Below are 26,156 nucleotides of genomic sequence, written 5' to 3'. Positions count from 1 at the left end.
CATACCCAATTCCTGCAACTGTTCTTCATGTGCTTTAGACTCCAACCCCTTAATCATCTTTGTTGCTCTTCTCTGTCCTTTTTCAACATCTTTTTTTCTATTGTGGTGACCAAAACTGGATGCAGTAATCCAAGTATGGCCTTACAAAGAGGCACTAACACGTCATGTGATCTTTATTCTCTCTCTCTGTTAATGCAGCGAGGGTTGCTTTTCTGTGAAATACATAAAAAGGAGTGGGGCTTCATTTGTATGACTCAGGGCTGCCATTTTGCCTTTTTTTTTTTTACCTCAGTGGATGCCCAACTCATCCTGTTTCCAACACATTCTAACCACTGCACTACCGGTCATTATAATTCCATGCTTGAATTATTATACCAGCCATTAAGCTAGGAGCATTTATTTCTGAAATATTTTTACTCTGTTTTGCTGTAAATTGGGGTGGGTGTTTTACGGATTTTTTTCCGATTTAAAATAAATTATGAGTCAGCCAATCTCTCAGAAAAGATTCCCTTCTTAATGTTGGTATCTCTTATGGAACATCTGCCATTACAGAGAAGAATTTCATCTTTAATCAGTTTCCACTCATCATGTAAGCAAGTAAAAAAATGTGCGTCTTTAGGAGAGTACATTGATGTGTGCATGTTAGATTTTGGTTTCTCCTGCTATTGGTCAATACTGTTATGGTAAATATTATTATTGGTGTATTGTTTTTAGTTCTCCATTTTTCCCCTCTGTTTGCTGTTCTGAGAATAGTGGAAAACAGAAAAGCAGTTAATTAATTTATCTGGCCACTATAATCTGTACAAGTCTGGACAGATTACAGGATACCACAACAAAAAACAATAGATACACCTCTATAAAATACTGAGGTAGTCCTTGTTTTATGGCAACTGAGCCCGACATTTCTATTGTTGAGTAGGGCAATTGTCAAGTGAATTATGCCCTATTTTATGACCTTTTTGCCACTGTTGTTAAGTGAATTTTTGCTGTTGTTAAATGAATCGTGCAGTTCCTAAGCAAATGTGGCTTCTCCCATTGCCTTTGCTTGTCAGAAGCTGGCTGGGAAGTTGCGATTACATGACCCCGGGACAGCGTAACTGTCATAAATACACACCAGTTGCCAAGAATTCATGTTTGATCACGTGACGGTGGTGATGCTGCAACAGTCATGAGCATTGGTGGGCTGCTGCCGGTTCTGATTGGTTCAGTTGCGACCTGCGGCTCGGCGCTATGCTATCCTATTTAGCCGCATTTTTTAAGCCGCATGCATGCGTGCAAGCTGCCCGAGAGAGCAAAGCGCGTGCGCAGAAGGCAGGCCGCAGAAGGCAAGCCGCGTGTGCTCATCTTTTCAGTGCTGGGCAAACCGGTTGTTAATTCATGTGCCGCCCACCTCTGGTCATAAGGATGAAAAACGGTCATAAGTCACTTTTGTCAGTGCCATTGCAACTTTGAATGGTCACTAAATGAATGATTGTAAGTCAGGGACTATTTGTAACCCAAAACAAGTTTTAGAGAAAAACAAAATTTCCCAATTGCCTGGCTAGGTGGCTCAGTGGCTAAGACACTGAGCTGGTTGATCAGAAAGGTCGGCGGTTCGGCGGTTCGAATCCCTAGTATAGGTCTCCTGTGTGAGCAGGGGGTTGGACTAGATGACCTCCAAGATCCCTTCCAACTCTATTGCTGTTACTGTTACACAACAAAGAGAGTCAAAAAGGGACTGATCGTTCACTCTAGCCCAGGACCTGCAGACAGAGCCAGGTTTTTAAATATTTTTCTTTAAAAAGCCTCCCACCTTTATTCTTTTTATAAATAACTCAAGGTGACAAATGCTCCTTCCTCCTCCTATTTTCCCTTATGAAGTGAATTGAGGTGAAAGAGAGTGACTGACTTAATTAGCAACCGTCTTTCATGCCTACATTGGGACTAGAACTCACAGTCTCCTGTTTTTTACCCTGGTGCTTTAATCGCTAACGCAGACAGCTGGGGAATTCTGGGAGCTCCACATGACATCCACATGTCTTAAACATTGCAAGGTTGAGAAACATTTCACTAGATCAGAGGTCTCCAAACTTGGCAGCTTTAAGACTTGTGGATTTCAACTCCCAGAATTCATCAGCCAACTCCCAGAATTCCATGCTGGCTGAGGAATTCTGGGAGTTGAAGTCCGCAAGTCTTAAAGTAGCCAAATTTTGGAGGCCCCTGCACTAGACCAATGGGCTCACTTTAACAGTGTGAGGATGGAGCTACATGCATTTGGAATGGAATGGGGTTCCAGAGGGCAGCTACAATGGCAGAAAAGGGCAGGTTTCTGTGTCCCATTAGACGTCACTGTTTAATCTACGAGACTTCGAGTGTCCCATAGACTGAAACTACAGGAGTCAGGCAGTTCCTTAAATCAGGGCTCTCCAACCTTGGCCACTTTAAGCCTGGTGGACTTCAACTCCCAGAATTCCCCAGCTGGGGAATTCTGGGAGTTGAAGTCCGCCAGGCTTAAAGTGGCCAAGGTTGGAGAGCCCTGCCTTAAATATCTAAGTCCTGCAATTGGTTTTATAAGGGCTTTATAGGTGATAACCAGCCCTCTGAATTGCACCTGGAAGTAACGGGGAGCCATGTAGTTCATGAAGTAGCAGTGACACATGGGCAGCCTATGTTCTATCCATAATTACCCATGCCACTGCATTCTGGGGCCAGCTGAAACTCCAGAGTGGTTTTTAAAAGGAGCCCCATATGAAGTGAATTGCAATAGTTCAGTTGCACGGTGATCCAAAATGAATCAGTAAGACCAGGGGTGAAATCCAGCAGGTTCTGACAGGTTCTGGAGAACCGGCAGCGGAAATTTTGAGTAGTTTGGAGAACCGGCAAATACCACCTCTGGTTGGCGCCAGAGTGGGGTGGGAATGGGGATTTTGTAATATCCTTCCCCCAGGAGTGGGGAGGGAATGGGGATTTTGCAGTATCCTTCCCCTGCCACACCCACCAAGCCACGCCCACCAAGCCACATTACGCCCACCAAGCCACGCCCACAGAACTGGTAGTAAAAAAAATTGGATTTCACCACTGGTGAGAACAATTAATCAGTCGAGTGACTTGCCTTCAGAAGTTATGAGTACTCCATCACTGGAGATCACTAAGGAGAGCTTAGACAGCCATAGCCATAGCATTTAGACTTATATACCTCCCCATAGAGCTTTACAGCACTCCCTGGGCTGTTTACAATGTCAAAACATTATTTGCATATTGCCCCCAACAATCTGGGTCCTAATTTAATCTACCTTGGAAGGATGGACAGCTGAGTCAACCTTGAGCCCCGTTAGGAGTGAACTCCAAGCTTTGGGCAGAGTTTGCCTGCAATACTGCGCTTTAACCACTGTGCCACTAGTTTGACCACTAATGTAGAGTTGCTGGCTTGAGCTGGGAGTTGGACTAGAAGACCTCCAAGGTCCCTTCCAACTCTGTTATTCTTGTAGGAATCCCCTCCTCCCCCGATTAAAATATTCTTTATTCTTAATATTAAAAAGCGGCAGGATAGAATATTTTCCCTAAAGGAGAAGAGGAGAAAAATCTTAACAAAGGCAGAAAGCAACCCCAGTTTTTCTGCCATAGGAAAACAGCCTCAAGCAGAAGCATGAAGAGGCCAGTTTTTAGGAATGGAGATTTTGTACCCCATTCAGAAAGACTGAGCCAATCTATTCATAAGGAAGGGGCAGCCAGAAACCCTAAATAAGCAACACAAGAGGCAAGGAGTCCAAACTGACAAGATTAGCTCAGACAAACAAAACACCTAGGATTTGCATTTCCCCTTTTGCCTGTAGAGCCAGCCATGACCCCTACATGACCCCATAGGAATCTGGCAACAGCCATTAAAATATTAAAGGACATATTCTTACACAGGATTAGGCATCTCAATCACAAAGCCCCCCAAAATGTATAAAAACTCACCTACGCTCATCCCCATGTTATCAGCCACCCCAGAAACATGCTGCTGTCACTAGTTTCTGGCTACCAAATAAACAGAGACTTCTTTTCCTGCAGCCTGCCTCCATTTTATTTTCAGCGTATTTCTCCTAGCCTGGAACCGGGCCGGATTTTTCTCCCAACATTCTGTTATTCTGGGTGATTGTCTTGAGGGCCTCTTGGAAAGAAATAATAAAATTAAATTAAAAAAAAATACTTTCAGGGTGTATAATATTTTATGACAGGCTCTGTAGGAAATTATTAACATTAAATATTAACATGGTTATATGGTATTCATTACTGATCATAGTTATATTCACTACTGACCACTAGGAGGCACTACAGCATTGGTTTCATTAATGTCTGAGATATGAGAAGCAAAGGTTCAAGACCTGTGGTTCAAATCCTCAGGAAAGGGTTGACATAGTGTACACTATTTTTAAGACCTAATCTATGGGGGCTACCTACAGTTAAATAGAGGTTCAATCCAGGGATGGGTTCTACTTACTTTTACTACCGGTTCGCAACAGGATTGCATGTGTGTGCTCGCTTCGCTCATGCCTTGTTTCTGCACAGATCGCTTCTGATGATGTCAGGGTCAGTGGGCGGAGCCTCCCATCAGTTTTACTACCGGTTCTATAGAACCGGTCCGAACCGCCATCTTTTTTTTGATTTATATGCCGCCACTGGTTCAATCCCCCCCCCCACTTCTGGGGAAGAATCTTGAGATTTGTAATATGAGACTCAGACAAATTAACACCTACACCTTTCTAGTCTGAGAATGCAAACAAGAAAGGGACGTGCAACATTCTGAGAATCACACCTTGGCTTTGTGTTGTGGTTACTTCATGTTTAAGCTCAGGTGGATGAATTAAGGCTGAATGTGAGTTGGAAAATACATTTGCACACATAGGCTTATTCTGACCGCTCGGCCTCAATTATGAGAGTTAAACCCCTTCCTGTTTCTGATTTTCACCTGCCCTGTTGCTAATTAAACAAGTCTTGTGTTTAAGAAAGAAGGACCTTTCTTATTTCTTCCTTTCTCTCTCTTTTTTTGTGCTTCCCTCTCTTAATTATTTATTTAGAAAATGTATATGACCAGCCATTTTACAGATATAACTGGGCAGCTAACCACAAATTTGCAAAGAATAATACAGTATAAAAAGAATCCTATCAGCAACCATGTTAAAATAATCCAATAGAAAAAAAACAAAGGCCCTATATAGGGATTGGGCAAATAACAAACCAGAGGAAGCTTAGATACAGGCAAGTCTCTCTTTTGTTTTCATGTATTCCCTAATAGATCTACTTTTGTATTCAAAATAATACTACAATGCCTGGTGCCTGCAGATAGTCCTCAATTTTCGATGTGTCATTTAGTGACCTTTCAAAATTGTGACAGACTTCCTCCAGCCTCCTTCAGACCCAGATGGCTGCCCCCCACCCCCGTGGGTCAATGATCACATTTGGGTACTTCGCAACTGACCTGCATATACAGCTGTTTGCAGCATCCCATGGTCATGTGACCATGATTTATGACATTTTTTTGCTGGAAATTGGCATTTACTTCTGGTTTCTTGCAAAAAACAGCCATTGGGTACAATGGCTTTGCTTTATGTCTGCAGCATTTGCTTAATGACCGCTGCAAAAAAGATAATAAAATCAGGCACACATCACATGGTGACCAGCATGATTTATGATTGTAATTTGGGTTCCATTATGGTCAGAATTCGAGGACTACCTGTAAGGGGAAAGTCAGAAACACCAGAGAACTCCTGCAGCAGCACAAGCAATGCCCCAACCACTTGACACATCCCAAATGGGTGAAACATCATCTCACAGCCCCAACCGCCATCTTTTTTTTAATTATTATTTATATGCCACCCTTCTCCGGAGACTCAGGGCGGCTTACAATGCATTAAGCAATAGCCTTCATACTTTTGTATAATTTATTGTTTTCATTGTATCGGTTCAATTAGAACTGCAGAAAAAATTAACAACCTGCCTTCCATTGAGGACCTGTATACTGCATGAGTCAAAAAGAGGGCTGTGAAAATATTTACAGACCCCTCGCATCCTGGATATAAATTGTTTCAACTCCTACCCTCAAAACGATGCTATAGAGCACTGCACACCAGAACAATTAGACACAAGAACAGTTTTTTCCCAAACGCCATCACTCTGCTAAACAAATAATTCCCTCAACACTGTCAAACTATTTACTAAGTCCGCACTACTATTAATCTTCTCATCATTCCTATCACCCTCCTCCCACTTATGACTGTAACCTTGTTGTTGGTATCCTTAATATTTATATTGACTGTTTCCTAATATGATTTGATTGCTTATTTGTTCCCTGTGACTATCTTTAAGTGTTGCATGATTCTTGACAAATGTATCTTTTCTTTTATGTACACTGAGAGCATATTTATTATTTATTTATTATTTATTTATTAATGAGATTTATATGCCGCCCTATCTCTAGCCGGACTCAGGGCGGCTCACAACAGTTAAGAAACAACTAATAAAAAGTTAAAAAAATAAATCCAAATCTCATAATTTAACAGTTAAAAGTACAATTAAACTAACAAGTTAAAATTAAATTAGAATTAAAACCCCATCAGTCCAGGGTCCCTAACGAAACAGCCATGTTTTCAGGTCGCAGCGGTAAGAGCGGAGGTCGGTGGCCACCCGGAGCTCCAGCGGCAGTTGATTCCAAAGGGTAGGTGAGCCCACAGAGAAAGCCCTCCCCCTGGGGGTCGCCAGCTGACACTGTCTGGCCGACGGCACCCTGAGGAGGCCCTCTCTGTGGGAACACACCGGGCGATGGGAAGCTGTTGCTGGCTGTTTAAAATATTTAATATTTAATATGTGAATGCAGCAAAATCGCACAAACTGATTACAAAGCTAGACACGACCGAGTTGCTAAATTAATCCACTTGTCATTATATAAAAAATACGACTTACCTGTATCCAAAAAGTCATGGGAACATAAAGTGGAAAAAGTTATAGAAAATGATAAGATAAAGATCTTGTGGGACTTTCGAATACAGACAGATCATCACTTGGAACACAACACGCCAGATATCACAGTTGTTGAAAACCGAAACGTACAATTTATTGACATCACGGCAGTGGTGGGTTCCTCCTGGTTTGGCCCGGTTCTCCCGAGCCAGTAGCGGTGACAATATGACATCACCGAACCGGTCCTGCCCCCCCTTGCCCCCCCGCACCCCACCCACCCACCCGCCTTATTCTTACCTTTTATTTGGTCCCACCCCCAATCTATTGCTGCCTCCTGAGTCCCAGCTGATGGCTAGAAGGAAAAAAACTGTTTAAACTCTTGCCGCGGGGCTTCAAAGGGCTGCCCTACAGCTGATCAGAGTTAAAAGAAAACAAATGAGTAGACCGGTGCCTGCAAAAATACATGAGTAGATCAGTGCCTGCAAAAATATATGAGTAGATCAGTGCCTGCAAAAATAAATGGGTAGACCAGTGTCTGCAAAAAATAAATGGGTAGATCGGTACAGCACTGCAAGCAGTTAAAAGCCTGATAGACCAATACCTCTGTTAAATCCTAAATAATTGTCACATGACAATCAAGCCATGCCCACAAAATAAGCCACGCCCACAGAACCAGTACTAAAAAAATTTAGAACCCACCCCTGCATCGTGGTACCAGGAGATGCCAGAGTCGAAGAAAAAATCATGAAATATTGTGACCTGGCCATCGAAACTACATGGCTATGGATGAAACGTAACAGTGATACCCATTGTTATTGGGGCACTTGGTACCATGTCCAAGAATTTTATAAGATACATCAACAAATTGCAGCTTCCTGCAATAACATCAGTGGAACTGCAAAAAACTGCGCTACTTGGAACATTGTACATCTTAAGAAGGTACTTGGTTGATACCTAGGACGCTGGCAGGAACCCGTATCAACCATTAGCACCAGTCAATGGTATCTGTGATGCATTTTTGAATGTTCAGTTGACTGAGTTTCATATTTAATGAATAAAGTAAATAATAATAATAATGAGGATGAGGATGAGGATTGATAATGAGGATGATCTGTGCTGTGCTGTGCTAATGATACTACCCTGACAGCCAAAAATGCAAAGGATCTGCAAGTTGTGGTAATAAAACTCAAGGAGCAGAATGAAAAAAATGGGACTAAAATTAAATATAAAGAAGGCTAAACTAATGGCAACAGGTAGAACAACCAACCTTAGAATTGACAACAAAGATATTGAAGTGATGGATAGTTTCTGCCTTTTGGGATCACCAACCACTAATAATAAAGGAACCGGCAGTTAATAAATAGGCCCCAAACTACCAGTTGGTAGAGTAGCCACAGAGACCTTGGAAAAGATAATCAGATGCTGTGATGTGTCCATATCTATAAAGATCAGAATTGTGCAAGCAGAATTGTGTATTTTCTCTGGCATTCTATGGAAGTAAAGGTTGGACTTTAAAGTAGGATAAAAAAAAAATGTGTTGGCAGTTTTGAATATTGGAATAGGAGAAGACTCCTGAAAACACAATGGACAACAAAGAAAACAAACAATGGGTGATCAAACAGATTAACCTGAAGTTCTTACTCAAGACACAGATGACCAGACTCAAGTTGTCTTACTTTGGACACATTGTGCAAATATCTAACTCTCTGGATAGAAGGTTCTATTGTTGGGAAAGGTAGAAGAAAGGGAAGGACAGCAGCAAGAATGATAGACTCAGATAGTGATGATAGTAGATTATCACGGGGAAAACCTATTTATGTGGTGGTTAAGAGTTGACAATGACTCAATGGCACATAATCAATAAAATTCAGGATTTCCGTCTATGTTGATGTTCAATACTTGCTGTTAGAAAACTATTTAGCTTCATTATATGAACCTATAATATTGTTGATTTAATTTAGATTCAGTAGATTATGTTAATCCAGCCATTGTGATTTATAACCCTTGATATTATGCCTGAACTAGGTTACTTGGTTTGTTCACAAATGATGATTAAACTATGCTTTAGTATACAGTGTAACAGAGTCTATAATTGAAGCGGAGTTTGTATGACATACTTAATCAGTGGTGAAATTCAGTCAGTTCTATCCGGCTCGGGCGAACCGGTAGCGCCGGCAGCGGGAGGCTCCGCTCACTTGCCCAGACGTCATCACATCCTGTTTTTGACCCTCTGCGCATGCGCAGAAAGCTCTATGCATGCGTGGAGGAGGCGCACGCTCACATATGCGAATTTCACCCCTGTACTTAACTATAGTAGGGTTTGTCTAGTTTTGGATTAGTGTCCTGGTATGAAATCAACCACCACAATTGGTAAATCATTGTTTGCCTTAATATGTTCTGCAAAACTCATCTAGTGTGGTTTATGAAATATCGGATTAGCCTCGTTTTTGCACTATATCCACTGGTCTAGTCCCTTGTATCTTAATAATGCATAAATGACTACCCTGTTTCCCCGAAAATAAGACATCCCCTGATAACAAGCCCAATCGGTCTTTTGAGCGCATGCGCTAAAACAAGCCTCTCCCCGAAAATAAGCCCTCCCCAAAAATATTTAAACACAGAGCTGGAAATCAGGTAAGATGGGAAGAGGAGCTGCATCTTGCTCCACAAGCCCCAAAATAATAAGACCTCCCCAAAAATAAGTCCAAGTGCTTATTTCGGGGTTCAAAAAAATATAAGACAGGGTCTCCTTTTCGGGGAAACACAGTACCTAGTTTATAGGATGCTGTGTGCATCCAGATCAGTCTCTATTTCAACCCACCCACTAAAAATTTCAAAATCTATATAATTTATACTGATAGTTTGGTGTTTTTTTTAAAAAAAATTGTTCTTTTTTTTTTAAAGAAGCAAAAGAATTTGAGTGAATCCTTACTGTTAGGAACAGCTGCCAAACATCCATATACTGTACAAATCCTCTTTGGATAGCGAGATGTGAGAGGCATATAAATTTAATAAAAAAATAAAATTAAAAATCTGTTGGGCCTTCCATAGTGATCTGGCAGTCAGGAAAACAAAACACTGGTAGTTTTTTAGACCAGGCAGGATAGAAATGGCTCTACCAGTTGAATTTCAGCCTGCTGAGCAGCTCTGACAAAGTACAGATGCCCTGTTGGTGAAGGAAATGACAAATGTGTTTTAAGGTGACGGTTGTATTCTTCAGAGCATCACGAATTCCGTTTGCATTCATCTAAATGTGCTCCTTTCAAACTTTCCTGTTTCGGTAAGGAGGAAATCAGGTTTTCACTTGAAAGTGAAGCCTCCCAGTGACGTCACAGGTGCAGTCTGCTTTTTGAGGGCAAACAGCTCCGTTCTGCCCACATGGCCACCCAAACGCCTGCTGTTCTGCTGTGAGACAGAGAGCATCTCCAACTGCATGGTCTTTTTTTTGATTGGTTCCGTGAAAAGAAGAAAAAGTCTGAAGGAAGGCCTATTTTGTCTACCCGTTTTTTTTTTTTAAATCAGGTAAGATTATCTGGAGATGAAACAAAAGGGTAGCAGTTGCTAAACCTCAATTCCATTTCTCATTCTGAATTCTGGGTCTCTGTTTGATAACATTTGACAAGCGAACATGTAATGATCAAGGACCATTTTTCATTTACTACAAACTATGGCTTATTCATGGTTTAGCGATCTTCTTTCTTTTTCGTTTTGTACTGTTAGGAGAAATGCCACAAGTCTTAAAAATTGGGGGGGAGGTATGCATATTCTTAAAATCATCTCCTTTTATGTGTTAATTTTTCATAGGTATCAAATGCCAGAGTTTATTTAACTATTTGTCAAGGGATGAGGAAGAATTTGATTTCTAATAGTGAGTTATTGACTATTTGGCTGCTGTCAGCAAAGTAGTTAACTTATGCTTTCATATAGTTCTCAAACTTAACCCCGAACAGATAGACAACAAACTTAATTTTACTTCTCCTACAAATAGTTTGGACTTAATACAGTTAATTATTTCATGTATCTTATTATTCCAAAAGATTTTTATTTTAGGGCGTTCTCATCAAAGATGTAAATAAGTTCCTTTTTGTCCATCCAGACAAAAAGGAACTTTTTGTTCCTTTTCCAGACATTTGGGAAGCATGTGATTTTGTAACTTTTCTGAGCCGGAGTGTAGTACCATTTATAAGTGAGGAATCCTCCTTAAGAGATATAGGAATAGCTCAGAAGAGTTTCCCTCCCCATGGCCTACTATTTCCTGAATTGGTTGATCTATATTTTATGCCTACCAAATTTCTTTCCAATTTATTTTATATACTATATAAATAGTGTAAATTTTAATGTCCTATTCAATGTCCTTCCATTGAGGACCTGTATACTACACGAGTCAAAAAGAGGGCTATGAAAATATCTACAGACCCCTCGCATCCTGGACATAAATTGTTTCAACTTCTACCCTCAAAATGACACTATAGGGCTCTGCACAGCAGATCAACAAGACACAAGGACAGTTTTTTCCCGAATGCCATCACTCTGCTTAACAACTAATTCCCACTGTCAAATTAACTACTAAGACTGTATTATTATTATTATTCTCATCCTTACTAGTATCTATCTCTTCCCACTTATGGCTATACTTGCATCTTTACAACTTATATTGCTTTTTATTGTTTCCTAGTATGATTTGATTGCTTATTAGTATCCTATGACTATCACTAAGTGTTGTATCTTATGAGTCTTGACGAATATATTTTATTTTTTCTTTATGTACACTGAGAGCATATGCACCAAAGACAAATTCCTTTTGTGTCCAATCACACTTGGCCAATAAATTCTATTCTATTTAAATTACCTAAATTTTTAAATATGTTTTTTAAAAATATACTTTTTTCCTAAAGGTTGAATTTTCAGGTAACTGTTTTCACCTTTCTTAGGAAAAGCAACCCTTTTTCTCCACTGTATTTCTATGATCTATCTCATGAGTATGATAGGCTTCAATTATCCTTAGCTGCACCCCAGTGATAAAGCTGTCTTTTCTCATTTCTTCACTGTCTAAGGAGGTTCTCAAGTTGAGTAAGTTCTGTTAGGTTTGGTTACCCGTTAGCTTGGAGGGAAGTTGGGGATACAATTTGGAAAATAAACCATAAAGTCAGGAAATGGACTGGCAACAGGGACAGCGTGTTTTATGTCTGTTTAGTGTTCTGCTGACTCAAGGAGGAGCAGAGGGAATGGTAACTTAATATTTGAGAAAGTCCCTACAATGAATCATTGGCCTGATCCAGCATAGCAATTATTCTTTTGTGGAGAACTAAAAGGGCACCACAAAATCGCCTAGTTCAGAATTTAGGAAATTGCTAATAACAAGTTGGATTCTAGATCAAGGCAGTGTGTAGTTTTGTCTGTGTACATAGTAACTCTCCATAGTTTCAAATCGAGATCGTACTATGCTCTGCTTTTGAACCGTAGCAGCTGTCAAGTAAAATCCTTTGTGACTAGTAATTTCCAAAAGTATCAGGAAGATTTTTTGTTTCTGAACGCCAACATATGCCAGCATGTAAATGTACATAAGTTAGCCCTTTGAAGTAGTCCAGACTAAAAGTATGATCGTGATTACTAACTTTATTTTTATTGTAGGGTTGCATTAACAGAATCTTGCAAATCTGAAAGTACCCCTCCTGTCCTTGCTTTTACTTTCCTGAAAACTAGAGAGGGTCCCTTCTGAGATGCTTTCCCCATCCTTTATGCTTCAGACACAGGTTTCATTTCCCAGAATATTGTCTAGGCTGCAGTTCTTCCTTCTGTCTCCCACAGTCATTCTCACATACCATTACAATATATTGCAATCCAAGCATAACATGGATATGTAATAGTCTGTATGTGCCCCATCTATGTTTCTCACTCTCTCCTATCTATCTATCTATCTATCTATCTATCTATCTATCTATCTATCTATCTATCTATCTATCTTATTCTATATCTTATGAAATATTAAAAACAGTATACAGGTAGTTCTCGACTTACAACAGTTCACTTAGTGACCGAACAAAGTTACAACAACAGTGAAAAAAGTGATTTATGGCCAATTTTTACAGTTACAATGTTTGCAGCATCCCTATGGTCATGTGACAAAAAATTCAGACGGGGTTCATTGGCTCAGGGAGAATTGCCACCTTTGGTCTTGGATGGAGTGGCATTATCCCAAACAGACCCTATGCATAATCTGGGGGTTCTCATGGACTCACCACTCCTGCTCAAAGAGCAGATGGCGGTCATGGCCAGGAGGGCCTTTGCGCAACTGCAGGTTGTGCACCAGTTACTCCCTTTCCTGGGCCAACGGTCCTTACTCACAGTAACAGTCATGCCCTAGTCACTTCCAGTCTTGACTATTGCAACATGCTCTACATGTGGCTGCCCTTGAAGAGCATCCAGAAGCTCCAGTTGGTGCAAAATGCAACGATCTGCATGGTTTTGTGCAGACTCCGGTGTGCACATGCATCACCTCTCCTGCGGGAGCTGCATTTGTTGCCGATTTTCTTCCGGGTGCAATTCAAGGTGCTTGTTGTCACCTTTAAAGCTGTTCATGGCTTGGGACTAGGTTATCTGAGGGACCGTCTCTTGCCGGTCACATCTACCTGACCCATCAGAGTGGGGAGGCAGGGAATGATGCGGGTCCCATCCCCGAGGGAGATACACCTGCTGGGACCCAGAAGAAGGGCCTTCTCCATAGTGGCCCCCTCTCTCTGGAATTGTTCTGTCCCCATCTCAGACACGCACGGGGGTTAAATAAACTGGCAGACAACAAATTCTTCCGATAAGAGGCTTGGCCAGTAGCTGCTTGCCAAGAACTTTACTCATAAACAAGATACACACAGTTCAAGAATTGTCCAGTCCATAATTAAATCCAAGGCAGATAATGTTTCCAAAGATGCAATGTGACTCGATAGTAGTTAGTTTTGTCCATCACAGTGTCTGAATGGCCACCTCACCCCCTTTTATACCCTGTGGGGTGTGGTCCAGTGACTCAGCTTAATCTCTGGCACGCCTCTTCTTCTGTTGCATGCGCTTATCTCTGCGACGCTGCCGAGGATCCAGCCAAGACTCATCTCCCTCATTACTGTCCACCTGTGGCTGCGTGGACATGCTTGGCCCCAGCCCTATCTCTTGATCTTCGGCGGACACCGAAGGCATTGCCAGAGAGGAGGGTCCTGGAGAGGGAGGCCTTGCCAACTCGTCTCCTTCACTCTCGGAGTCCTCTCCTGCCGATGACACAGGCTCAGGTAACGGAGCCACAACAGGAACATCATTTCCCCCAGAGATTAGAATGGCCCCCACTCTAATTCTCTTTCAGAAGGCGCTGAAGATCTGGTTCTGCCAGTGGGTCTGGGGAACCCAGAGCAGGATGGAGCCCATTAAATGGCTCATGTGATCTGCTGTCGCCGGGGTGGGGGGTGATTTTATTATATTATACTATATTAATTTATTTGATTCTTTTTATTAGTTTTATTGTTTTAAATGTGGTTTTATATTCTGTAAGCCACCTTGAGTTGCCATGGGCGAATAGGCAGCAATATAAATTCAATAAATAAATAAATAAATAAATTTCTCCTTAACAAGTTTCTTCTAATCAGAGTCCTCCCTGATGGTGTTTAAAACTCCCTATCTAATTCCTGTATGGGTTCTGTGCAGGGGTGGGTTCTAATTTTTTTTACTACCGGTTCTGTGGGCATGGCTTATTTTGTGGGTGTGGCTTGGAGGTCATGTGACCAGGTGGGCGTGGCTAGCTGGAAGGTCCTCACACTTACGACCAGTCCTCGCACATACGACCCAACTCATTTGTTTGTTTTTAACACTGATCAACTGTAGGACGGCCCTTTGAAGCCCCACGGCAAGAGTTTAAACAGTTTTTTCCCCTCTAGTCATCAGCTGGGACTCAGGAGGCAGCAATAGATTGGGGGTGGGACCAAATAAAAGGTAAGAATAACGTGGGGGGGTGGGGGAGAACCGGTTCGGTGACGTCATATCGTCACCGCTACCGGTTTGGCCGAACCGGACCAAACCGGGAGGAACCCACCACTGGTTCTGTGGGACAACATCCAATGAGATCAGTCTTAATCTTATACTAAGCAAAGTGAGGATAAACATTTAATGTTTTTATGTTTTAATTGCAGGCTGCTCAGAATCACTCTGTGAGTGAGATGGGCAGTTTCTAAATTTGATATACAAACAAACAAACAAACAAATAAAACTTGCTTGGGTACCATCACGTATGCTTGAATATGTGAAGAACTAGTGAGACCCCCACCATGGGGGAGGACAGGTTCATTCTATATTTCATCCCAATAACTCAGAATTGTCCATACCAATGTGCAATAATAACTCTCCAGGATTTTTAGGGTAGCGGATTTTTAAAGTGTCTGCTTAACAACCATTCTAAAAATGGTAGTAAAATTAGGTTTGGTGGTGTGACGTCTTGCTTAATGACTACATAATTTAGCAACTGAGATTCTGGTTCAATTATGGTCATAACCTGAGGACTACCTGTATGGGACGGAAAGAAGGAAGGGAGGGAGGGAAAAAGAGAAGGAAGGAAGGAAGGAAGGAAGGAAGGAAGGAAGGAAGGAAGGAAGGAAGGAAGGAAGGAAGGAAGAAGTCTTACAAAAGTAGTTACCAGGGCATGTCTGGATGTGGGATTTGTGGATGAAGCCAGATAGATGTTTTCTGAAGAGTTTTAATTTGAGAAAATAAGCATTCCCCGTGCTTTCAACTATTCCTCCATATCTGTTGCTGATCGACTACAGCTTTGTTACAACTGATAACATTGTTCCTTTAAGCCATCCTAGATAGAATATATTGGATAGAGTTTCTGGGAAATAACGGAGTAAGTAGAATGTAAGTAAAATATAAGCAAGTAAATTGAGGAAGATCTTGTTTGTAGCTGGGGAAACAAAATTGCTTGCCCAGCACAATAAATTGCAAAAAAAAAAAAAAATCTGAAAGATGCCCAAAGCTCTTTTTCTTCTCTGTGTTAACTGAATAGAACCTGCAGTGTCTATTGACATTTAAAATAAAACAAGAGGGAATTTTTGCCTTCAATAATTTATGAAATTCCAAAGAGCATTATGGGTTGGCCACTGCTGGAAAAAGAAATTTAGGATTGCTCAGATACTTGTGCCAACACAGCAGAAGTCTATTTATGTATGGGGCTTTTATTCAAAGTGATTACATTTTGCTACTTTACAGGGATTTAAATAGATGGAAAATATATATACAGTAGTTGTAGCATGGAACCTCCATGAATAGTCTAAATATAAGAGACTGGGTGTAAAAGAGGGAAGATACTATTGTTGCTCTGGTTCTGTGCTTTGCCTGTTGTTACAACTGGGGAGTTTTAACCTCATTTAATAAGACGGTCATTTTACATTTTACCATCCAGATCAAAGAAGAGGCAAATAATACAAACTGTTACAGAGATTTTAAAGCATCTGTACATCTTTGCTTTTGCCTGAGAGGATTCCTTCACCGCAACAAATAACTTTTCTTCAATGTATTGTCGGTAGATAAGAGTATGTGAAATATTTCTCTCTAGGGGGGCAAAATCCAGACACCCACCGAGACACAATCTACCTGCTATGTTTACTTGCAGCCATCACTGGCTGGTTTCCTGCCACAATTTCCTGCTTAAGAATGTCACAAATGGCTGTTCTAACTTTGAAAAGAAGAGAAAAAAAAATAGTTTTTGGACCGGATGATGATGTGGTGAGAATGTGAAAGTCCTAACAAGCAGGTTATGCTTAAACCAGGTTCTTTATAAAGTCTTTTGGTGGTTTAGGAGCTTGAGTCTGTCCACCATTTTCTCACTGAATAGTAAGATAATAAATAACAACTTCTTCTTCTTCTTCTTCTTCTTCTTCTTCTTCTTCTTCTTCTTCTTCTTCTTCTTCTTCTTCTTCTTCTTCTTCTTCTTCTTCTTCTTCTTCTTCTTCTTCTTCTTCTTTTTCCCCTTCCCCTTCCCCTTCCCCTTCTCCTCCTCCTCCTCCTCCTCCTCCTCCTCCTCCTCCTCCTTTCTTCTCCTTCCTTCTCCTTCCTCCTCCTCCTCCTCTTCTTCCCCCCTCCCCCTCCTCTAGTTTTGTCCATTGGAACTCATCAAATGGAAGTATGAGGATATAGAAATAACTCAAATAATTTTTACTCCATCCCCCCAGAGTTCTTAATCCTCAAAACTCCCGTGTTGCATCTATCAATCAGCCTTCAAAGGTTTGCCAGGGACAACTGCTTTCTGAGATATGATATATTTTTTTTTAAAAAAAAAAGGTAAATAATCGAAAAATGATGGATAAGAGCATACTTATTCTGCTACTGTCCTCTTTCTACAAGTGAATTCTGTTTCTGAAGATTGTATCTTTTCTGTCCAAAGGAAACTAAGGAGAGGTGCCTTGGCAGGTATATATTTTCTTTTTTCTTTTTTGTTAATCATGTGATGTTCACCTTTTCCTTTTAGACATCTTTAAACTACAGGATATTGTGGTGAAACCAGCAACGCTCTCCAGATGCCCAATCCAGCCGCCCATCTGCCTTTCTACTTCGGCAGCATCTCCCGGTCAGAAGCAGAGGATCACCTCAAACTGGCAGGGATGTCGGATGGGCTATTCTTGCTGCGGCAGTGCCTTCGCAATCTTGGCGGCTACGTCCTCTCTGTGGTGCACAAACTCCAGTTCTACCATTACTCCATCGAGCGTCAGATGAATGGGACCTTTGCCATCTCTGGAGGGAAAGCACACTGCGGCCCTGAAGAGCTCTGCGAATTTTATTCCAAGGATCCAGATGGACTTTGCTGTAGTTTACGGAAGCCTTGCCACCGTCCTAATAGCCTGGAACCCCAGCCGGGCATTTTTGACAACATCCGGGAGAATATGGTTCGCGAATACGTCCGTCAAACATGGAACTTGGAGGTATGAGCCTTTTTTTGATTTTATTTTTCATTAGAGAATTTATTTCTTTTTATATGTTGCACAATTTTACCTTAGAGATGGCTTACAAAATCCAACATCTATTGACGAAAGTAAATTCCCAGTAATGTTATATTTTATATGATAGTATACACACATATACACCGCCCCCCAACACACACACACACACACATATACCAGGGGTGAAATGCTCCCGGTTTGGATTGGATCACCCGATCCGGTAGTGAGGGCGGCGGGTGGTTCGGAGAACCGGTAGCAAAAATCCCTGCCCCCTCCCCCCATGCCCAGCTGAGCCAAGCGAATATCAGAGGCTTTTTTAAATTATTTTTAAAAGCATTTTTTCTACAACCTCTTCGGCTGAAAAAATGCTTTTAAAAGTTTTTTTTAAAAAAAGCCTCTGATGATCGCGTGGCTCAGCTGGGATCGTCAGAGGCTTTTAAAAGCATTTTTTTAACAGCCTCTTTGGCCAAAGAGGTTGTAGAAAAAATGGTTTTAAAAGTAAAAAAAAAAAAAAGTTGGCCACGCCCACTCAGTCACATTACCCCACACACATACACCAAGCCACGCCCACAGAACTGGTAGTAACAAATTTTACATTTCACCCCTGACATATATATATATATATATACACATACATCCCCTTAGGGGCTATGCACATTTTGAAAATGGTTTTGAAAAACTGTTTTGAAAGTCACACGAGCTCAATTCCTCTTTGCTACCTATTAAAGCCACTATGTCTTTTTTCAGGTTTCTGAATTTGAAAAAAAACAACATGGCTGTGTTAACAAACAGCAGCTGTGTTTGAGTAGGAGGATCTGGTAATCAATTAAAATAGTGAAACAACTGTTATGACCCATTTTGGGCAGCCAAAAGATTTAGGATGCTTCCTTCCAGTAAATTCTTCCAGAGGGGCAGCATTTGCCAAGCCCAGCTGCAATGATACAGGTAGTCCTTCACTTACGACTATTTATTCAGCAACAGTTCAAAATTATGGCAGTGCTGAAAGAGGTGACTTATGACAGTCCTTACGACTGTCACAGTGTCCCCATGGTAACATGAATGCAATCCATGTACTTGGAGGGTTGGGGCACAACGTAGAAGAATATTTCAGTACAAAAGTAATTTACCGCCAACCCTAAACCTTGCAGTTTAAATTCTACAATTTAATTCAGTTTAATGCAAAAGAGGGAAGGATATTCTAGGATCTATACATTCCTCCTAAAATACCCTGTTTCCGCAAAAATAAGATATCCCCTGATAATAAGCCCAATCGGGCTTTTGAGCGCAAGCATGAAAATAAGGGCCCCCCCCAAGATATTTAACCGCATGCACAGCCGGTGCCCGCCATTTCCTTTGGTTAGGGTTAGGGAGACAAAGCTAAAAATCAGGCAAGACGGCAAGAGGAGCCCTATCTTGCTCCACACACCCCAAAATAATAAAACCTCCTCAAAAATAAAGGGTTCAAAAAAATATAAGGCAGAGTCTTATTTTTGGGGAAACATGATATATATATATATATATATATAAATTCAGTGTTTTGGAAAGGTTTGATTCCTCATTTTAAGAATCATACCATTCCAAAACACTGAATTTGTATCATTTTTAGGTAGAATGTATAACTCCAGGATATCCTTTCCAGTGGTGGGTTGCCCCCGGTTCGGACCGGTTCGCAAGAACCGGCAGTAAAACCGCTGGGAGGCCCCGCCCACTGCCCTGGATGTTGTCATCAGCGATCTGCACATGCGCAGAAGCAAGGTGCATGTGTGAGCGAAGCGAGCGCGCGTATGTGATCCCGTTGTGAACCGGTAGTAAAGGTAAGTAGAACCCAGACCTGATCCTTTCCTCTTTTGCACTGAATTTAACGGTAGAAATTAAACTCTCAGGTTTAGGGTTGGCGGTAAATTAGTTTTGCACTGAAATATTATTCTACGTTGTGCCCCACCCCCACCCCACCTCCAACTTTTTAAATTCAGATTGCTGAGGAAAACGCTAGATTGAAACGTATCCATTTATCTAAATATATTTTAGGCTGAAAAAAGCAAAGTTTCCATTCCGTTGTTACTGATCTCCCATGTTTTAACAATTCCCAAAAATGCGAAAGATAAATTCTCTTCCCCTCTTCTTTTTTTACAGGGAGAAAATCTTGAAGTAGCCATCATAAGCCAAGCACCTCAAGTGGAGAAACTCTTGGCCACCACAGCTCACGAGAAAATGCCTTGGTATCATGGCCCCATCTCCAGAGAGCAAGCAGAGAGCCGGCTCTACTCAGGAGCACAGCCTGATGGGAAATTCCTGTAAGCATTTAAGGATGCAGGGGGGAAAAAATTCCCCTTTAGTTCTGGAGAAATATTTTTCTCCCCACTACCTGCAGTTTCACATTCATATTTAAGACACCAATTTGCACACAGTAAAGACAATTAACCAGTGGCACAGCTTGTCTTCAGAAATCGTGGGCGCTTCATCACTGGAGGTTTTTAAGAAGAGACTGGACAGTCACATGTGTGAGATGGTATAGGTCAGTGAGGGCTAACCTTTTTGCCGTTGCGTGCCAAAAGTGGGGGAAGTGCGGGGGGTCGCGCATGTGCGTGCCCACACCCATAATTCAATGCGTCCCACCCACCCACCCATGCACGCGCGACCCCCCCCACTTTTGGCACACGATGGCACGGTGGGACTATTTTTCACTCTCCCCAGGCTCCAGAGGCTTTCTAGGAGCCTGGGGAGGGTGAAAACTGCCTTCCCCATCTCCCTAGAGGCCCTCTGGAGGCCAGAAACAGCCTGTTTCCCAACTTCCGGTGGGCCCTGAAGGCCCGAAAATCAGCTGGCCGGCGCACACATGCACACTGGAGCTGAGCTAGGGTAACGCTCGCGTGCCTACTGATACGGCTCCACGTGCCACCTCTGGCACGCGTGCCCTAGGCTCGCCATCATGGGTATAGGTTCTCCTGCTTGAGCAAGGGGCTGGACTAGAAGACCTCCAAGGCCCCTTCCAGCTCTATTTTATTCTATGATTCTACATTTTGGCTAAGTCAGTCTTGGCTATAGGCAGTCTTTGACTTACAGCCATTCTATTTATTGACCATTCAGAGTTACAACGGTGCTGAAAAAGTGGCTTATGACTCGTGGCTTGCAACTTTCTCAGAATCCCCACAGTCATGTGATCAAAATTTGGGTGGTTGGCAACTGTATATATATATATATATATTTACAATGGTTTCAGCATTCTGGGGTCATGTGATCAGCATTTGCAACCTTCCCAGCCATCTTCTGACAAGCGAAGTCAATGCGGGAAGCTGGGTTTGTTGAACAACCACATGATTCATTTAACAACCATGGTGATTTGTTTAACAACCGTGACAAAAAAAAAATCCCAGGGTCATGTGATCACTTTTTGCCACCTTCTGACAAGCAAAGTCAATGGGGAAGCCAGATTCACTTAACAACTATGTTACTAACTTAATTTCAGTGTTTCACTTAACTGTGGCCAGAACATTTGTAAAACGGGCAAAATTCACTTAACAACAGGTGTTTTGGGCTCAATTGTGGTGGTAAGTTGAGGACTACCTGTATCAAACCATGTGTAAAGTAATATATGAAATCTCAGGGCAGTAGAGCTCAACCAAAGCTTGCATTCTTTAGATCAAATTCCGCTGTGAATAATTATAGATGATATAAACCACAGCCAAAGGCTTAAATGTCATATTTACATATTGTGGATTGATGAATAATAGACATCCAATTAACTCTGATTCAGGGGTTGCCTCATTGAATAGATCGTTCTATTCTGTTCCATCAGGGATTAGACTCACCAGGGATTTATTTTGTCTTTGTTATAAATGATTGATTTTATGTTTGATGTACACAAAACACAAACAGTATTTAATGTATAAACATTCATTAAAATTGGTGTAACTGCAGTCATTAAAATACTTTGGTTTGCAAGATATATTTGAATCAGTTGAAAAATGCCAAAATAATCCCTTAAAATTAGAATTTATTTCATAATTGTTTAAAAGAAACTGAACTTTCTACGACAGAAAACCATGATATTCCAGGATTTTGGAATATACTATCAGGCAATATCCAAGCCAGCTTTGTCATTAGCTTTTTCAAAATATCAGTTACCAGGATTTGTAATGAAAATATGCACCTCTGTTTTTATATATACAATTACTGTTTATACTATACTTATTTACATCTCCAGGGAGCTAGTTTTCTAAAAATGGTCACGTCTTTCTAAAAACTGCTTTGGCAGCAGTTTCTCAATGGTTTTTCTAGTGATTCCAATAAATCTCATTCTGTCAACAGTCCAAAATATCCTGAGAGCATCCAGTTCCAAGGCATTTTGAGAAAGTCAAATGACAGGCCTGGAGGCATTTCATGGGAAATTAAATTTGAACTGAGAAATCACCGTATCTAAAGTGGGCTTGTATATTTTTTTTTGCTGGAGAATCTCTCAGTGCTTCCTAAGGAAGGGAGCAAAACTGATTAAGTTTGCATTTAAATGCAAATAACATATATTTACATTTTCAAAGTGATATATTTTATATTATATTTTCAAAGTGATATAAACCAAAATATTCCTTTTTTGCCCTCCATTATGTTAAAATCTTATCTTCTGCAGTCTAACATTAAAATTTTATGTATGAAATGTTTTGCCTACAGCAGACATAATTGATTGGTGCAATACTGTAACCAGTGGTGGGATTCAAATAATTTAACAACTGGTTCTCTGCCCTAATGACCGACTGTGTGGGCATGGCCATGGTGGGCATGGCCAGGGGGTGCCCTCTGGGCAGCACTCTGCCTCCTGCACCCACCTGGGAGCAAAAAAGGGCATTGGGGGGGGCCACGCTGCATCCCCCCACACCCAATTTTGGGCCTAGGATGCCTCCCTGAAGCCTCCTGGGAGCAAAAACAGGCCATGGGGGCGGGGTGCACTACACACACCCCGCAACCCATTTGGGGCCTAGGAGGCCTCCCTGAAGCCGCCTGGGAGCAAAAATGGGGTGCGTGGGGACTCCTGGAAGGGGCGGGGCCAGCCAGCAATTTAACTACCGGTTCGCCCCAACTGGCTCGAACCGGCTGAATCACACTGCTGACTGTAACCTTGTTAAGCGTGGATATATAATGTGTGATCCTTGGTGCTCTCAGAACTTAGTTGTTTTCCTGCAACAGATGTTTCATTAATAAACTAGGGAACATCATTAGTGCTGTTGATGTTTATGATGCTACCTAGTTTAACACTACGAGATTTGAAAAAAAAAAATGAAGCACAGGTACATTGACTTACAATAGTTCACTTAGTGACCTCTCCCTTTCCTATCAGGTTGAGACAAAAGAAAGAACAAGGAAGCTACGCCCTCTCCCTTGTATACGGAAAGACTATTTACCACTATCGAATAGGACAAGGAAAATCAGGGAAATACTCTGTGGAAGAAGGAACCAAATTTGATACGCTGTGGCAGGTGAGATTGCAGCGAAGACTGAGTGGTTTGTTTATTTATATCCCACCTTTATTATGTTTACAAATAACCCAAGGCGGTGGACATACCTTCCTCCTCCTGTGAGGTGAATTGGGCTGAGAGAGAGTGATTAGTTCAAAGTCATTCAGTTGGCTTTCATGTTTAAGGCAGAACTAGAATTCATAGTCTCCCACTTTCTAGCCTGGTGCTAGAAGCAACTATTATTGGCTCTCTGGTTGGTAAGTGGGAAAAACTTACCAATCAAAGTGGGATGAAGCCAAGATCCATCCCTTTGTATAGGAGTGAGTGGGCATGTTGTGTGTTGGCCGTATCATAGTTACAGGTAGTCCTTGGCTTCCAACTGTTCGTTTAGCGACCGTTTGAAGTTACAACAGCACTGAAAAAAGTGACTTATGACTGTTTTTCATACTTATGACCATTACAGCATTCCCACAGTCACATGATCAAAATTCGCTTGGCAACTGGTTCATATTTCTCACTGTTACAATGTCCCAGCGTGATCATGTGTTCACCTTTTGTGACCTTCCGATAGGCAAAGTCAATGGGAAAGATATTCACTTAAGAACCACGTTACTAATGTAAGGAGCCTGGATAGCTCAACAGACAGAGCACTATAATTTAACACCAACTGTCTGCAATTAAAGTAAGATCGAATCTTGCCAGGCTCAAGGTTGACTCAGCCTTCCATCCTTTCTAAGGTAGGTTACCTTTGGAGAGCTGAATGCAACGAAATTTCATTTTAATTTTATGCTGATTAGTGTACATTTAAAGTGACAATAATGTTTTTTCTCTTCTCTTCTCTTCTCTTCTCTTCTCTTCTCTTCTCTTCTCTTCTCTTCTCTTCTCTTCTCTTCTCTTCTTCCATTCCATTCCATTCCATTCCATTCCATTCCATCTCTCTCCTCTTGATGTTCTTCTCCTTCAAAATTCTTTCACCAGCTGGTTGAGTACCTCAAACTCAAACCTGATGGCCTTATCTATTATCTGAAGGAATGCGCCCCAAATCCTGAAATGCAATCAGGTAAGATTTTAAATTCTCTCCTATCCCTGAGAAAAGGATTGGCAAGTCTAGTTATTTCCTTCCCTGTGTATATGTTTTAGTTATCATGAAATCTATATTCCTTAAAGATTGTATTACAGTTTTTAACAAAAAGATCTGCAGAAAAGGATGGTCTCAGGATTTTTATAAGCTAACAACATCCTCCAGATGTTATAGGTTTCAACTCCCCCAATTTCCTCCCCTAGCATGGTAACAAGGGAAAAAAATCATATTGGCTATGGGAATCTGGAAACTGATTGTCCACACATCTAGAAGGCTCCACTATACCACTATATGGATTTGGCATAAATTAGAGGGTTTGGGAAAAAGGGACGTGGTGGCTCAGTGGCTAAGACGCTGAGCTTTTTTGATTGAAAGGTCAGCAGTTCAGTGGTTCGAAACTCTAGTGCCGGGTAATGGGATGAGCTCCTGTTACTTCTTCCAACCTAGCAGTTTGAAAGCACATAAAAAATGCAAGTAGAAAAATAGGGACCACCTTTGGTGGGAAGGTAACAGCGTTCCGTGCGCCTTTGGCGTTTAGTCATGCTGGCCACATGATCACGGAGACGTCTTCAGACAGCGCTGGCTCTTCGGCTTTGAAACGGAGATGAGCACTGCCCCCTAGAGTCGGGAACGACTAGCACGTATGTACGAAGGGAACCTTTACTTTTACCTTTTTAGAGGGTTTGGGATTTATTTTGGCAATTAGATTGGTCAATCAGACCATAACAATTGACTGGCATTAAATGGGTAGAACAGTGGTCCAGAAGGGCAGTGGATCAGGAGATATTCTAAAATTGCACTATGGCAGCCTTCAAAATTAAAGTGTCATGGCTGACTCGCAACAGAAACAGGGAGGGGTAAAATGTAAGGGAGGCTTGGGAGGAAACTGTGGAATGCAAGAGAGCCGACTGTCGCCTGGCTAAGTCCTAGTGCCCAAGGTCAAATAATGGGGAAGTTCCAGGGTGCTCAGACCATTTCCCAAAACAAATTGACTGTAACTGATAGGTGGGCCAGGGATTTTACTTATGCTGATTTTACTTTCGTGCGCGAAAACTTCAGAACCGGCTTTGCTTCTTCTGTACCTATGTGGAATTATCAGTAATTGGTAAAATAATGTCCCAGGAGTTTCTTTTGCTGCATATGCATATTCCTATCCCCATAAGTCAGGGCATTCAATTTTATAGATGTTTATATACACGACAGCAGGCAGGTAGTTATACAGGTAGTTCTTGGCTTACAGCCATTTGTTTAGTGACCGTTTGAAATTAGAATGGCACTGAAAAAAGTGACTTACGACAGTTTTTCACATTTATGACCATTGCAGCATCCCCATGGTCACGTGATCAAAATCCAGGTGCTTGGCAACTGGCATGTATTTACTGTATGGTGGTTGCAATGTCTCAGGGTGATCCCCTTTTGTGACTGTCTAACAAGCGAAGTCAAGGGGAAAGCAAATTCACTTAACAACTGCGTTACTAACTTAACAACTGCAGTGATACACTTAATAACTGTGGAAAGGCCATAGAATGGGATAAAAATCACTTAACCTTTGTCTTGTTTAGCAATGGAAATTTTGGGCTCAGTTGTGGTTGAGGACTACCTGTATACCTTCTTGGTCAGCCCATATGATGTATCTGCTCTGCAAACTGCACTGGTTGCCAATATCTTTCCAATTCAGTTGTAACTGGGGTGGTTGTAACTCTTCATGGCACGGGGCCTAGGTTATTTCTGGGACTGCCTTTCTGA

At 41.5% G+C, this 26,156-nt stretch overlaps 1 protein-coding gene across 1 annotated transcript in view; it reads left to right on the top strand.

Moving 5' to 3' along the window:
* Positions 1-10,323: 10,323 nt before the first annotated feature.
* ZAP70 (zeta chain of T cell receptor associated protein kinase 70) overlaps positions 10,324-26,156 on the top strand; it is a 45,779-nt gene continuing 29,946 nt past the window's right edge. Inside the window, exons 1-5 of the mRNA XM_034437758.3 lie at positions 10,324-10,440; positions 17,414-17,864; positions 20,016-20,176; positions 23,212-23,350; positions 24,308-24,389. Of these exons, the coding sequence (XP_034293649.1) occupies positions 17,463-17,864; positions 20,016-20,176; positions 23,212-23,350; positions 24,308-24,389 (784 nt within the window). The 5' untranslated portion in view covers positions 10,324-10,440; positions 17,414-17,462. The remainder of the gene's footprint in view (positions 10,441-17,413; positions 17,865-20,015; positions 20,177-23,211; positions 23,351-24,307; positions 24,390-26,156) is intronic.

The sequence above is a fragment of the Pantherophis guttatus genome, chromosome 1 (assembly GCF_059756535.1).
Source record: "Pantherophis guttatus breed Tessera chromosome 1, ASM5975653v1, whole genome shotgun sequence".
Taxonomy (NCBI): domain Eukaryota; kingdom Metazoa; phylum Chordata; class Lepidosauria; order Squamata; family Colubridae; genus Pantherophis; species Pantherophis guttatus.
Note: the sequence above shows the minus strand (reverse complement) of the source record. Positions and strands in the feature narration are given on the sequence as shown.